The 16,750-nt window shown below is 44.5% G+C and overlaps 1 protein-coding gene across 4 annotated transcripts in view; it reads right to left on the bottom strand.

The window, feature by feature from the left end:
* Positions 1–16,750, bottom strand: part of LOC144777875 (uncharacterized) — a 126,851-nt gene that overhangs the window by 22,876 nt on the left and 87,225 nt on the right. For 2 of the 4 annotated variants that reach the window (XM_078659294.1, XM_078659295.1), the window contains exons 5-7: positions 15,351–15,453; positions 12,613–12,749; positions 2,541–2,705 (exon numbers count right to left, since the gene is read on the bottom strand). In XM_078659294.1, coding sequence (XP_078515420.1) covers positions 2,541–2,705; positions 12,613–12,749; positions 15,351–15,453 — 405 coding nt within the window. The remainder of the gene's footprint in view (positions 1–2,540; positions 2,706–12,612; positions 12,750–15,350; positions 15,454–16,750) is intronic. The other 2 variants (XM_078659296.1, XM_078659297.1) reach the window with 1 other exon arrangement.

Below are 16,750 nucleotides of genomic sequence, written 5' to 3'. Positions count from 1 at the left end.
CTCCATTGAGCCTACCACTCGATTGGCCTCTTCACCTACTCTGGATGTTCTGCCCTCAATAGATCATTCCTCAGTAGAAAAACTTCTGGAAAATCTTAAGTCAGGCTCTCCCTCGGACATGGCTCCGCCCTCTGTCCTGAAACAAATCTCGGAGGTGGTAGTTCCAATCATGAGGGATGTAATCAACTCCTCCCTCTCCATGGGAGTGGTTCCCCCACTGTGGAAACAGGCCAGAGTCAAAGCTTTATTAAAAAAAGCCAATCTTGACCCTGAGGACTGGTCAAACTACCGCCCTATTTCCCTGTTGCCAGGGATAAGTAAAATCACAGAAAAGCATGTAAATCTAGCTTTATCTGCCTTTATTGAAAAGGAGGCAGTGCTCCATCCTACTCAAACTGGTTTCAGAACAAAACAGAGCACTGAGACGGCCCTGGTGGTTGTAGTTGAGGAAGCGAGAAAGATTGTAGATGCTGGAGGCTGCGCTGCGGTGATCCTTTTGGACCTCAGCGCAGCCTTCGACACGGTTAATCACTCCCTGTTGATTGGCCGCCTTGGCGAGGCTGGTATTGCTGGCGTTGCCCTTAAATGGCTGCAATCTTTCCTAGCAGAAAGAACTTTCTCTGTTTTCGAAGGGAAGTTTACATCAAGACAGTTCCCCCTTCACTACGGCGTTCCCCAGGGATCCTCATTAAGCCCCACCTTATTTAATATCTATATGAGGCCCCTGGCCGAGGTGGTACTTCCCTGGGGAATAAAATTGGTCACCTACGCCGATGACACCCAGTTGGTGGTCTCACTCACGAGGTCTGAAGAAGGGATCTCTGGAACAAACAATCTATCCCCCTGTCTCACTAAGGTTCGTGACTGGATGGAAGCCTCATTTCTGAAACTAAATGGGACAAAAACCGAGATCATGATCATGGGTTATAAAGCTCCCTTGAACCTCAACCCATGGTGGCCGAGATGCCTGGGTCCCCCCCCGACCCCAAAGAAACAAATCAAGAGTCTGGGTGTCTGGCTCGACCCCTCCCTCGGCTTTCAAGTGCAGGCAAGGAAGGTAGCCGCAACATGCTTTAGCCTGATTAGGGTATTAAGGAAGGTTGTGAACCTCTTCCTCCCGATTCCAGACGGCTCTTGGTCCAGTCCTTGATAATCTCCCGATTGGATTACGCTAATGCACTCTATCTTGGTGCCCCGATAGGCACCATCAAAATTCTGCAGTTAGTCCAGAATTGCGCTGCTCGACTTCTGGTCAAAGTCCCCAGATACAGTTCGGTTAAGCCTGCTCTGCGTGCTCTACACTGGCTGCCGATCCAGGAGAGGATAGGTTTCAAGGCCATGTGCATGGTTCACAAATCCATCACAAACAACGGTCCTGATATTCTTCGCCCACTCTTTTGTCCATACCGACCCTCTAGAACCCTTAGGTCTAGTGAACTAAATCTTCTGACAGTCCCTAGGATCAAAAGATCCCGTATGGGGGGCAGGCAGTTTTCCTTGCAAGCAGCCAAATTTTGGAATAATCTTCCTGAGAGCATCCGACTTCTACCGAACCATCTAATGTTCCGGAAACAATTAAAAACCTTTCTTTTCCGATGAGTGATTGTGATGTGTCCTGGGTCAAAGCGCTGGGATGCCTTAGGGTAGCCATGCGCTATACCAAGTCCATATTCATTCATTCATTCATCACAGAAAAAATCTATGTCCACTGAGACATCCTAAATGAAAATCCTGCATGAAATGTCATCGATTTGTTTACAGCTTCTCTCATGGGGGCAGAATTGCCAAAGCATAAATGAAGCTTTTCGACCTTAGGTGTCTTGTCTTCATTGTCCCCTGGTAATGTCGGAGTTGCACACGGGTACAAACCCTACTTTTTTACCTGCGTTGACATCACCAGATCCTTTTGGGAAGGCTCATCACAGGCATCGATTCACACTTGTGGCTTTTCCTTGCTTCTCCTAGCGGTATAGCTTGGATTGAGTCATGCTTTGATTGTGTCATCTGAACTACACCAGCTTCGCGTGTAGTCATGACAACTACTAGCGGATCTCATTCATTTATGATGTGGAGGACCTTGTTGATCAGGGAAGTTTGATATATTCCTGAACCCCTTGTAGTGTCCTTTGTACCTTCACGTTCCACCCCCTCCTTCCTCTAACTTCTTTCCACTTTTTAAGTGGACCTTTGTATTTTAATGTAGTGGAGGTAGCCAAAAGTCTAAAAACTGGTGATATTGCTAATGGTTTGCCGTAGCGGGATTGGCCAATGGGCTCGCTCAAATAGCTGTCGCTAACTATGTTGTCTGACAATTTGTTTCCTCTTTTGTTCGATGAGTGGAGCCCACCCTTCATGCTTTATATTACAAAGAAGAAAGTAGTCAAAGCAATCATGAGTCTATGTCCAAGTCAACGCTATCTCGGCGAAATATTTCAGTTTAATCGAATCATAATTCTTCCCTTGAAATCCATGAAATGGTTACTTCACTGACCTTTGCATTACTCCGTAAGAATCAACAGAGAAACAAAATAAGACCCTACCGTTGTCAGTGAATTGACCTTTGAATTGATCTAGGATCTTCAGGGGCGGGATTGGGATCCTGAAAGCAGAGGGTGGTGTTGGTGGCTTGGCCGGAACTGGGGTTGGTGGATCAGCTTTATTGTTAACAACTTCTCTCTTTCCTTCTGGTTGTTCTTCTCTGGAACCTGAAAATATAGCGATGTGTCAGACGCTGTTGTGGACTCTATCGTATTGGCTATTGTCATCGATCTGATACTTTCATCTTAGGAAGATACCAATATCTTCTCCCTGTTACTACACCGCTGTTCAGATCTTGAACATCCTTAAACTGATCCAGGCAGGAAGTGGAGGGGGAGTGTCATAGGGTAGAGATTCACTGAAACCCTCCCCCTTCCTGCTACAGCCATCACAAGGACTTGATGAATCTGACAATGGAACTGGGACAATGGAAATTATATTGTTGTGTTTTGTGTGTTACCATCTTAAAGTCTGTCCAATCAGAGGTGAACAAGATGATGAAAGTGATTAAAGAAGGTGACAATTTTCTGAGAATTTAGGTGGGGTACCTTAGGAACCTTGGGGTACCTTGTTCCGCTGAGGAATGAACTTGCTGTTCAAACAACTGATGACAAGAACAGAGGCTCACACTATAGTGTTTGACTTGCTTCGTTATTATAGCAGCCATAAATAAACACAGATACTGCACTTCTACCCCTTAGTCATAAACTACAGCAGGGATACTCAAAATACGTCGGAGGAAGGGGTGCTTGGGACCCTCCTGACCTTTGCATGCGTCCCTCCTGGTGAACAGCAGAACTTGACTGCTGTTTAATTGACTGAGCACCAACATCCAGAAAGATGTTAAACAAAAGGACAGGCATGTATTTAAATATTGACTGAAATTAAGAAAAAGAAGCAGCAAAGGTGTTCGGCACCACTTCAGGAACACTTTCATTTCATTTTTTAATACACCTTACAACAAACAGGTTAAAATAAAGTCTCTTCAAAATTCTATTCTAAAAGGTGCATTACATTACTTTTGCATAAGCCCTTCCCCTTAGTACATCAGATTACATCACTGCATTGAGAGCCCTTTATTAAAAGTGATAGTTTTCAAACATAACCTTCGAAACATTCTTGCCCCCCATCTAGATGACTGTCTCATTAGTGAACCTAGAGGCACATCAGTTGTCGCGTGCACAGCTCTACGTGGTCTAGGGTGTTATTATTCATGGAGTAACATTATAGTCTATTAAATAAAACACAAGAATCGTTATATATTTTAAGGTGATCTCAGATGTGATCATGATAAAAAAAAGGCAAAGAGAAATTAAACAAATGGCTTTTGTAAAGAATTTGGGTGTATTAGTTGAGGGACGTGCAAAACTACCTTGAATAACAATCAAAATGCATGTCAGGGTTAACCGCTGAGGCCACTACATTAACTTGAGCTAAACCCATGGTAGCTTGGCACAGAACCCAAAGGCTTAACTTGGAGAAAATGTGTAAAGCATTTGTGCAGTTCTAAAACAATAATAAAGTCAAAATGCAAAACAATAAAAAATACAATGCGAATTAGACAGAGTCAAATTTAATAGCAATAATAAAATTACACCAAAATGACAAACATCCAATAAAGGGAACCAGTGATATGAAGTTTGAAAATTGTAAGTAGGAATCGAGCAGAGAAATGCCAGTGATGGTCAATGGTCGTAGAAGAACAGGACTTAGGCGCAATTTGATGCTGAACACGATGGACTGCGGGTCGGATAAACTAACCAGCTTTGCCCTGGTTTAATATTTTACCTACTGAATTTAGTCCTTTAAGACCCAATCAACCACAAGATACATTTCTGAAGCCCCCCAAGACCTCAGAGGAAGCATCTGGAGGCTCACAGGGAGCAATTGGATGTCAATAAGAAAGTCCAGATAAGATCTAGTAGGCACTGGTCAGCTGGGCGGTTGCAGGAAAAGGCAGTTTGTACTTTTTTTTGTCCCTATAGCTTTAACAGGAGGTCAGCCTTATGACTCCTGGAGTCCACTATTTGTCCTGGTTAAAAGAGGGAGAGCAGGTCTGGTCTTCAGGGCTGTTCTCAGGTCACAGACAGCAAGTTCAGTCCTGCTCAAGTCTTCCTCTTGTCCAGAAAGTGTTCTGAAGTGGGAACCTGGAGGTGGCACGTTTTGCCTAGTTGGTGGGAACAATTCCTTGGGATGTCCTAACCAATGGGGTAAATGTTCCTGGGGCTAACCCTACCCACTTTGGGCATTTTCAAGATGGCAAAAGCCTCCATCCAGAATAAACTTGAACTCTGAGGTCTTGGTGTGTTTATATGGAGTGTACTATGGTAATACTAATAATCTCCCACATCTAGCACTAAAATGCAGTTTAAGGCAGGCCCTGTACCCACAGCAACCTCAGAGACAGAAGTCTGGTAGAATAAAAGCTGAGTTTTTGGCAAGCAGACAGTTGATACACAATAATTGTTTTGACAGCCTGTTTCCCTCCTCCTTTAAAGCATGTCCCAAGTGTTATTTGTAATTCCAGCAAACATGTCAAACAGGCTTCGACAATGTAATGTCAAAAAGAGGCCCGCTATGGTTGTGGCCTGCCTGGTGGGGAGGAGCGACACAGAATGGCCCTGCCGAAGCATGAGCCAACATTTCCCTGTGACAGGGGAGGTCTCTTCAAAGTGAGCCCCAAGTGTCATATGCAAAACTCCAGCAGACCTTGCAGGTGGTGACATTCAAGTAAGGATTTAACACTTTAATGTAAAAAAGAATCCTCACAGCCTTACCTAGCATATTCCATCAGGTTTAGAGGGAGCATCGCTACATATTCAGGTCAGCCTATTGTTTGCACCTTGGAGGCATTTCACACCAATTCACATCTATTCAAATAGCTAATAACTGTCTTGGATAAGTGAAAGAACAAATGCAATGGGGCCTCCAGAGGTTTTAAGTAGGGAAAAGGTAACCTTCTAAAAGTGCCTTTTTAAAAAAATAATATTACCAATTCAATTTTTCCATTAAATTGGTTTTGAAATAACTATTAAAAAGAGTAGTTGAACATTTTTTCTAGCTACTTCCAAACCACAATTAGCATTAATAAATGTAATAATGTAATCCATTGTTTTCCTATGTAGCAGTCAGCCTTGCCACAGTGGAAATAGCTTTTAGGGCTTTTTCCCTTTAAGGACATGTGCAACATTAAACCTTTATGTGCCCTACTTTTAACTACCATGCACCCTGAATTAAGTGTTGTGATGGTATTTCTAAAGCGCAAACTGCTCCTCCAAGCATTGTCCTGGCCCTAATACAGAAGCGGGCCAGCGAGGGGATTTTGGGATCAATATCATTAGTTGGGGAAGGGCCATGCTTTGCATTTTTTCTGGAACATAGGGGTTGCTTTAATGCATTTTAATTGCAAGGGCAGTTTGTTCTATAAGGGCAGTAAGTTCTTCTTAGGGTGACTTATTAATATTTAAAAGTAAGGTATAGAACTGTCAAAAGAGCTTTTTTGACAAGTCAGATTTGTAGTTTAAATCTGCCCAGCCAGGCTACAGGTGGCAGGCCTGCAGCCATGTTTACATTGCCACTGTAGTGGATGGTATAATGAATGCTGCAGTGCACTCATAACATTAAACTTCCCGGCACTGTGGGTATACTTTTGTACCATTTATTAGTGCCCATCTTGCTCATTACACAACAACTATGGTGTGAATGGTCCAGATGGTGAGATTCAGGGCCTATTCACACCAAAGAAATGCCAGTGTGCCGGGTAATGTGTTGGGACTTTAAATAAAGAGTTCACACCCAACATAATTTTGGCAAGGTGGTAAAGACAGGATTAAATGTCAAGCCTCCTAGCGCCATGAATAAATGTTTCCCACTGTCCTATATCCAACCTGACGATTGGATGTTTGTGTCTCCCCACCTCAGTGAATAGTGCACACTTTGTTGAGGGGGCCTTTTCCAAGGATTTTTGCAGCCCTTGCTTAACTGAGTATTTTTGTAAGTTCTCCTAATATTTACAGTGATTAAAGGCATACGGAGAGTATGAGGCCTAAGATTCTATTTCTTTCCAATGGACTAATCGAATGACATGCTTCGTACCCTTGACTCAGGAAAGATAGCAATAGGAAGCAGCAAAAGCAAGCAGAGAAGGCCACTCAGATACAGAATAACTCAGTATTGTCAAATCTGTGACTCTTCTAATCACTAGAGTTATGATTTAGAGGGCAGTAGGGAATGCAACCCTCAAAATAACTCCCCCACTCACTGTCCACACCACGTACATGCTTTGCTTCCCCTATGGTCACCTGATACTCTCCCACCAACCCAAGTTCCCCAACCTGCTGGCATCAATGCGGTCCTCAATTACACCACAGACCATACTTTTGGGATACTGGGGAAATGTTTGCGAGTACTCACAAATCACAGGCTATAGGAAGTAGATCAACCAATACATGACCACTATACATTTTATTCTATTAACCTCTGTAGGGCACATTTTATCTCACCTATCTTAGTGAGTATTTTTGAGCTGCCCATAGTAGAAAATAATACAGATAATCTGGGTAACAAAGCGGATCCTTAATGAGTACAATTCTAAGTACTTTTTTGAGGTTTTGTCCACTTCTAAGTACTTTTCTGAGGTTTTTGTCCCTTTGGTTTTTGTCTTAGTGTTGTGGGGGAAACAGCGTTTACAACACTGTCTCCACAACGCATGACATTACAACGCTGTCGTTATAATGACCGCGCTGTTAGTACACATACAATTACATCGCAAGTCATTAGTACGACTTGCTGTAGGGGGTTCAAAGGTGTTGGATTTAGAATGTAACACCTTCCCTGCTGTTGCGCAAACTGGAGTAGGAAAAGTAAATAATACTATTACTAAGTCCAGCGCGCCCCCTACAGCAAGTCATAGTAATGACTTGCGATGTAATGGTATGCGTTCTAACAACGCGGTCATTGGAATAAGCACGTTGTAATTGCATGCGATGTATTTGGATGCGTTGTAAGGGTATATATTCGTATTGTGGTAGCACTTTTACAATCGATTTATTATGATCGACATTGTTTTATATACTTACACTGTTATGAGCTGTGATTTGTACCTACTTAGTTTCTATGTATTTATAATGCTTTTGCTCTGTGCACTTTATGGTTCATTGAACTGAAATAAAGTTGATTGATGATAATGACATAACCAACAAAGTCCTTGCATGTGACCACAAAGAGGCACCCTCTTTCCTTGCTGCTCCTGTATAACATTTCCTTTTAAGGTGCCCTCTGCGTATCTTCTGTGGGTACTGTTTTTTCATTTATAGAATAACTATATGTATTAATGTTTCCAGTTTGTAACGGTATTTCAGTTTGTGTTAGTTTCTACATTGTACATTTCTGTTTCTGACCAGTCAATTTATGTCACATTCCCAAACTCATGGTCTGTGACAAAAAAAATGATTTTCCCTCAGTTGCAGCCATTTAGTTTTACTGGTGATTGTGGCAGTGACTGTCTTTTGGCCACTCCTCACCTACGCTTGGGGGGTCTATACCCAACTGACATTACCACCGCAGAAGGCCGCAATACTATATGCAGGTGATGCATTATCTGGTGCCAGGTGCAATAGAATATGGTATGTATAATCTCAAACCTCAGCCACAGAGTACTGCTCTGAGAACTCTTTTGAAGGTTTTAAGTAATTATGGCCTGAAGAAGGATCTGCTAACAAAAAACAAGCTTTTGTAAGTGTGAAATGTTACAAGTGTACTGTTGCATTTATCCAAATGAATGTATATTAAAAATACAACACGCATTGGTAATCCCCGCTGGTCTTGTTTATAAACTAAAGTGCCTTGTCAGTCACTGGTGCATTTCGTAAATCACAACACAGGCGCAGTCACACTCATCCTTGCACCCATGCATCAATTTATTCCATTCACCAACTCATTCTTGCATTCACCCACTTACACAACCACAATAAAAGACAGACACAACAAACTCAACAACATGTGCAAGATAAATATAATATAGAAGAGTAGAATAAAGAAAACATGATGCTGCCTAAACATGGCAAGCATGTTTGCAAAAACAATAAACCAGCATATCAGTGAGTGGCTGTCTTGCAATGGTGCAGTGGTACTGCACCTAGTGTATCTATTTTAAGTTCCCCATGACATTACGGTCGCCTGGTTTAGAAGCAATAGCCAGGCAGACTATAAAACACGGCAAATGAATTGAGTGGCAAGGAAGCAGTTAATTACCACTGTATGGGAAGCTGTTGTAGAATCTAAAACAATGTAAATAAAACCATGAGAAGGAAAGAAATGAAAAGGATATATAAAAGGAAAAAATGTATAGGTAAAGAACAGGGTCACTAGTCCTGGTACCGAAGGTGATTCACGTTCACAGTGAATGTGAACATGCAATCAGATAACTACTATAACTCAAAGGCATAAGAGCCCATTACTGAAGTGTGCTGACATACTGACCCGTGCTGTATTTTATTTCCTTTTTTTATTTTGAAGGTTTTATATAACACGAATATGACCCTTGCGGGTATCAGAGCGCATTACATGAGTTGAGAGTAGGAAACAAAAGGAACACAGGAATACATAATTAAGACCTGTAATACAGTTTTCAGTTGAGTAGGTGTATTTGTATAATGTTTCATGAGAATTTCCTCTAGAGTAGGGATTTTACTTCTTTTTAATAGAGGTAAAAAGGGTTCCGCCTAGTTTCAGGGGGCAGTGCGTTTCAAATCCTAGGAGCGATTCCAGAGAAGGCACGGTTGTATGTTTTCTTTTTGGAAAAGCGCTGTGGTTTTAGTAGAAGATTGCCGGTACTTCGAGAGGATCTGTTTCCATAGGAGAGCACCAATTTTTTGCCTAAGTATCTCGGAGTATTGTGATGTAGGGCTTTGTAGGTCATGCAAGCGATCTTTAGTTGAATTCTGGCTTCGAAAGGAAGCCAGTTAAGAGCTCTAAGGTCAGGGGTGATATGACAATTTCTTTTTTAGCCCATGATGAGTCTAGCCGCTGAATTGAGCGAGGCTCTTAGAGGGGCCGTTGATGATCTGGGAAGACCGCAGAGCGTTGCACTCCCATAGTCTAGTCTTGGGATTACTAATGCTTGAACTGCCAGTTTGAAGTCATTTGCAGGAAGGAATGGTTTTAGTTTTCTCAGGCTGTTGATCTGACTATTTTAGCCTTTTTGTGCAGCATGTATATGTTTCTGCATGTTAAGATTTCTATCCAGTATTAGTCCTAGTGATTTTGCTGAGTCAACAATATGAGGTTGGCAGTTGAGCGCTGTGAGTTGTTTAACCCATTCTTCGATATTGGTAGTTTTGTTGGGAGGAGCGATTAGGAGGAATTCATTCTTAAGGGTGTTTAGCTTCAGGTGGTTGTCTGCCAGCCAGGTCTGGGATTTTTTAAGAGTTGAATTGAGAGTTGTGATATCATCCAGAGAGGAGATCTTTAAGTATAGTTGTGTGTCGTCAGCGTACATATGACAATGGATGTTTCAGGAGCTGAGAATTTCGGATGCTGTCATCAATTGAAGGAGAGTGTAAAGGGCATCCATACAGGCAGACCAATGGCAGAAGGGGGCCAAACCAACCAAAGCCTGCCTGCCTCTCTCTCTCTCTCTCTCTCTTTCTCTCAGTCACCAGTAGGTAGTTATAGTTAGGACCTAGCGTCCATAGGAAAAGTGTTTGTTGACGTGCCTATCTCTTTGATGCCGTTTGATAAATCTTCACAAAGTTTTCCAAAAAAAAGAGTGCCAGTGATTCTTGTAATGCAAGGAAAGTTTGGGGATGATCTGTCAAGTGGGATAAGGGGGCAAGAAAAAGGGGGGGGTCAATCAATGTGTGTTTCCCATTTAAATTCCCATATGAAGTTTAGAAATGACTACAGCCTGAACCGCTGGACAGATTTACACCAAATTTGGCAGAAAGGTAGCTGTTAGTCCAGAAAGCGGACTTTTTTGTAAATTGGTGTAAATCCGTTCAGTAGTTTTTGAGTTATTAGAAGAAATCCAAATTTGGATATCTAGGGATGTAGGTCCTATGCAACATCTACGCGGAGCTTTGCGAACCCTTGTGCCAGGAGAAGTGCTGTGATTGGCTGACTGCAGCCCGTGAAGAAAGTTGCGGCATCCATTTTCTAAACTAAGACCATGTCTTGGGGGATGAGATTTGAGGCTAAATAGTTTAGAACGGGTTCCCATAGGTGCATTGTAGGTGTCTCTGAGGGACCCCTTAGGAGTTTGAAAATGTTGCAAGCCATATTTTTTTCCCCATGTTTCGAGTTGGGAACTCGTCACAATGTTCTTTGTGGCCCCTCCGTGTAGTGTAGCAGCAGTCGGAACCTAGTTGAAAATGTTTAAAAAATATATACATTCACACACTCACTTGCACACTAATACATACACTCACAGACCCAGTCACTGACCCACTCAGAGACTCACTCAACCACTCATAGAGCCTCTCGGAAACTGACAAACCTACTCACAGCCTCACTCATGCATCCACTGACAGACCCACTCAGAAAATGATGAACCCACTCCCAGACCTACTCACACACTCATGCATCCACTCACATATTAACTCAGACTCTTATGTACCCACTCACAGACCCACTCAGACACTCACACACCCACTCACAGACCTCTCAGAGACTCACACACCCACTCACAGACCCACTCGGACACTTATGCACCCACTGACAGACCCACTCATACACTCATGCACCCACTGACAGACCCACTCAGAGAATTACGCACCCACTCACACACTCAGGCACTCACACACCTACTGGCAAACCTACTCAGACACTTATATACCCACTCACAGACCTACACACAACCCCTCACAGACCTACTCAGACACTCTCAGAAGCACTCATAGCCCCACTCAAACACCTATGCACCCACTCACAGATGTACTCAGACACTCTCACACCCACTCACAAACCTACTACGACATTCATGTATCCACTCAGAGAATCCCTCAGACACTCACAACCTCTCACAGACCCATTCAAATCCAAAGGTAACAGGGTTCATTGTAGTTAGGAAATAACATTTAAAAATACACATACATTCACTGGAAAAAATAAAGGTTATAAAGACATTATAGACAGAAAATAGGCCACAGAGACGTAATACTTAGGCTCACGTTACTCGTACAAGACCAGTGAAATTCAGCATTTATAGTTACCTGAGCTAACTACAGCTTATGCCCCCACAATGCACTGCTAATGACTTCACAGATTATATCACTCATGACATGGTCAGTGTCATCACTGATGACATAACTAATGACATCAGGTATGACATCACGCTTTGATTATGAGTGTTTTCTCTCAATTCCCCTCCCCATTGCACCTGGGGGTCTGTTACGATGGCGGGCAGCCCGGGAAATGGGACCGCCCGCTATGTGTGCGGTGGTCCAGCATGTGCAATTTGGATGCGCCCGCCACACTGGCGAGCGCATTCCGTATTTTTTGCATTACGGCGGCCGGTGCTGTCAGCAGCACCCGCCGCAATCCAAAAAGGCACTTGCGCATTTGCATGCACAACGTGGCAGGTACCCTAGGTACCCCCCACGTGCCCTCCCACACCCCCAACATCCTGGGGGCCCGCAACAGGCCGTGGCGGCAACGCCAACACAAAAAGGCTGCTTCTGCTGACATTGTAATATTGATGGCGGTGTCTAGCAGACACCGCCACGATATTCAACCTTTTTCCGCCCGGTCGAATCGTCGACTGGGCGGAAAAGCGGCGGACGGTCTTCCCGTCCGCCGCGGTACCCCCCACCATCATAATATGGTGGGGGAAATGGGAGGCGGGCGGCAGATGATGTCGGGCGGATCGCCACCACCATGCGGTCAGAGGCGATCCGCCTGACATCATAATAGACCCCTTGGTGTCAAACATGGCAGGTCTGCTACTTTGCACAAACAGATGTTGAAAGTGATGTAGAGGTGCATGTCACATTGGTATTGTAAAAATGTGTGTGTATTGAGCCATCAGCCAGATGATCAGGCATTCCCATATAACAATGTCCCCCAGGTGTACAGTACCTTTGTCTTGGGTCTTGGAGCTTCTTCCTGCAGCAGCCACGTCACTGGGGAGGGATGGGACAGCGATACTTTTGCTGATACTGTTCATCTGGGAATAACATCTATCCTTCAGCCTGACGAGCATCTCCATCTTTTCACTGTAGGGGGTGAGCAGGGGTTAAGATAATCATAGTTACTTACTCTTAGGCCAATCCATTTTTAATATGCACTCTATTAAATACACTGACATTACAAGAGCTTATATTAATTCCCCACTCTTTATTAATTCTATGTCTATAGGCACACCCTTGCATATGTGCATTATTAGACATTCAGATAACACAGCCCCTTAAAAACGAGCTTTAAATGAAGATTTTGGGGGCATATTATCAAGGGCCTTATCCCCGCTTTAGCGGGACTTTCCCCCGCTAAAGCGGCGATAATTAGCAAGCTGTCGCTAACAGCAGTTAGCGACAGTTTGTTGGCGATAGCGACCGGTTTGGGGCCCGCTTTGCATTTCAGCGATATTTTTTGCTAATGACATGCAAAGTGGGTGTACCCAACCTGTTAGCGACTGAAAGCAGTCACTAACATTGCTATCGCCTATTATCAACGCAGGCACAGCGATAAAAACATTCGAGCTAAGCACGAATATCGCCAAAAATTAACTCCTGCTCAGACCACTTCTTTACCTGTATATCTAATGGGAGTTGATATTCAGGTTAAGACCCTATTGGCATTAATGCCTGAATATCGCTGGATTTCCAGAGATATTCACGCATTGAGCCGCTATCGCCGGATATTTTATCGCATTGGAGATAAACGTTGCTAATAGCACGTTATCTCTGCGATAAAATCCGGCGATAAAAAAATATCGCTAAGCATATTTAGCGATAAATATCGCTATTTGTTGATAATTTGCCCCTTGGTTCAGTAATAATAGATAGGCTAGTGAGTGCACGCTATAGGCCAATCTACTCTAGCTCCGTACTTCGCTCTAGTAATATCCGGCGTTAATTCTAACAGACAGGGAAGTGGTACAACCAACCAATCGAGGGCGAAGGATACGCCACCATAGCTCTCAATGAAAGGTAAGCATGGTGATCCTAACAAACAACCAGGAGAACCAGGAGAACCATCCAGAAATGTAAGTAGAAGCCATGCCTGTCCCCTCCACTCCATACTCTGGAGGTGCTCTCTCTGTGTTGTGGCAGAAAGTCTTGAAGCAGGGACAGGAATTGATGGAGTTTTCTCCAGCTCTTTGCACCAAATGTGATTCCTTGCATGGTGGATACAAGGTTCTCTGTAGGAGAATCCACCACTGCCCTGCTGAAACACTCTGAATGTGTTTAGATTTTCTACTGAAAACGTGGAATGGTTGGAAATTTTGCTGCATTTGTTGACGAAAAGTCTATCAGTCAAACTATATCCGCCCACATATGTAGTCACGACTTCAAACCAATGTACTTAACATGTTGTTCATGCGGGGTAATGATGGTCTAGCATGGAGGGCAGCAGGGAGGGGGCAGGGGCAAGAACACAGATAACAGGCAGGAGGGAGGGGGCAGGTGCAGGAACAGCAAGCTGAAAGAAGAAGGGCAGGCCGGCATGAGCAGGGGCAGTAAGCTGTCACAGAGGGCTGGCGGGATGGGGCAGGGGCACGCAGGTTGTGAACGTAGGATAAGTAGAGGGAGGTTGGCGAAGCCATCTGACTACGTTGAGCAGACTGGCATGGTCAGGGTGGGCAAAATGGACCATGGGAGGCAGGAGGGAGGGGCACACACAAGGAGAACAGAGGGGAGAGGGACAGGGGCAGCAAGCTGACCACAGAGGGTAGGCATGAGGGGCCAGGAAACACAGATGGACGCCAGAGGGCAGCAAATTGATCATAGAGAGCAGGAGGTGAGGGCAGGGGCACACAGATGGAGAACAGAGGGCAAGCAGAAGGGGAGCAAGGGCAGGAGCTTGACCACAGAGGACAGACCGTGATGTGTCGGTCACCAGCAGGGGGTTGACCTGCGCCAACCCCGGTTGCAAATGGCCGAAGGATGTGCACAGGGTGTTTTTTTAATGATAGGGGCAGTGTACCCTGACTGCCTGGCACTTATAGGGGAAACCCAGAGGAACTTTCCGCACAAAGGCCAAAATTAATAGAAAAAAATGTGTCCTGCAGGTTCCGCAGTACTTTCGCAGGACAACCTTGAGGTACAGCGGGGCTCCTGCAGGATACTGATACAGCAAGACTAATGCAAGCTTCACAAACTGAAGCATGCATCGCCTCTCTGTACGCCTGGTGGTTTCACAGGAGTACCATGGACCCAAAAATATAAGAAGCATGGGGTAAGGGAGAGTGTGGGGTTGTCTGCCCGTGGGAGTTAGGGACAGGACAGGCTAGCGCAGGTCCTGCGACCAACCCGTATGCCACTTTATGAAGCCAATATTTCTTTTTTCAGCTGTTTTTGTCCAGCTATGTTGCGTGTACATGTATTAAACACGGAATTTCGAGATAATTGTGCCCTTGTTTGATTATTTCTTCATTTATGACTTGGCTGAGTTGATCTGTTGCTAGATTCGCGCTTTACAAACATGCACAACATACATACAAACATGCATACATACACACCTACATTTATGCACACATACATGCATACAAACACACATGCATTCACACGTACACACATATATAGTTACATACACACGTGCATACATACATACATAGAGGCTGTCTCACGCTGCCGTGGCGGTACATAACCACTTACGACTGTAGGGTGAACTTCTCCAGGAGCTGGGATTGGTTCTTCTGGAAGACCGCCATGTCCTGCTGCATCTTGAGGTATGCCTGCTTCATGCTGCTCATGAGGTCTGAGAGGAGAGAGGAAAGATGTGAGTGCAGAGATGGAATAACATGCATGTCACTTAACAAAGTGTGACAAAACATGCAGCTCATTCAACTTTGAGGCAGATTTGCTAACATTCTGCACTAGGGGGCACCACAAACAAAATAATAATAATAATAATAATAATAAAGTTGTTTATAAAGCGCCTGGCGACGCCATCCCGGCGTGTCCCCGCGCTGTGGAGATAAAGATTAGCAAGTAGCATTTAGCACCATCCCCGCCCAAGCAATACATTAAATATTATACAAGTGGGTTTTTAAAAGACTTCTGAACTTGGCCTCTGATTTTTCCAGCCTAAGGCATATCAGGAGTCTGTTCCAATTTTGAGCCACTACGACTCTGAAAGAGCGACCTCCCAGTTTTGCTCTTTTTACACGGGGAATCGTCAGAGTATCCTGTAGATTTAAACATAACTCTCTTCCTCACCGGCAGCCAGTGTAGAGGCGCTAGAGCAGGTTTGGATGCTGCTCTTTTGGGGAGTCACAGGACAAGACGAGCGGCTGTGTTTTGAAGAACTTGCAGGCACCCCATGCTTTTTTCTGTGGCGCCTAAAAACAGGACATTTCCGTAATCCATACGGGACGTCACCAGTGCCTGAGTCATGGTGCGTCTGGCATCTAGAGGAAGTAATTCTAAGGTGTGATTGAGAGTTTTCAACACCCCAAAACACTTTCCCACTAGGCGACGAATGTGGCCTTCGTAGGACAGAGTGGGATCGACCCATATTCCCAAGTTCTTTGCCTCCTTACAGGGAACAGGCATTGGACCCAGACATGATGGCCACCAGTCCGTTGTCCAGCTCAGGTTGGCCCCACCCACCACCATTACCTCCGTCTTGGAGCCATTTAGCTTCAAACAATGCGAGTCCATCGATACTGCCAGAGCCTGCATGCAAGCCTTAAAATTGGATGCTGCCGTAGAAGGTGCTTGAGACAGAGAGATCAGCAGTTGGATGTCATCAGCGTAGGAGACTAACTCTACTCCGTACGCTTGCACCACTTCGGCCAGGGGGGCCATGTATAGATTAAATAAAGTTGGAGTCAGGGCAGAGCCCTGAGGCACCCCCTGTTCCAAAGCCATCTCTGATGATCTAAAGGAGCCTCGTTGAACCTGAAAGCTTCGGTCTGTGAGGAAGGATTTCAGCCACCCCAGCGCGGAATCCGTGACACCCGCTTTGTTTAGACACTGCAGCAAGATGGAATGAGCTACAGTGTCAAACGCCGCACTGAAGTCTAACATCACCAATGCCATGGTGTGTCCGG

This window comes from Lissotriton helveticus, chromosome 1_1, assembly GCF_964261635.1.
Source record: "Lissotriton helveticus chromosome 1_1, aLisHel1.1, whole genome shotgun sequence".
Classification (NCBI taxonomy): Eukaryota; Metazoa; Chordata; class Amphibia; order Caudata; family Salamandridae; genus Lissotriton; species Lissotriton helveticus.
This window is presented reverse-complemented; position numbering and strand designations above follow the sequence as displayed.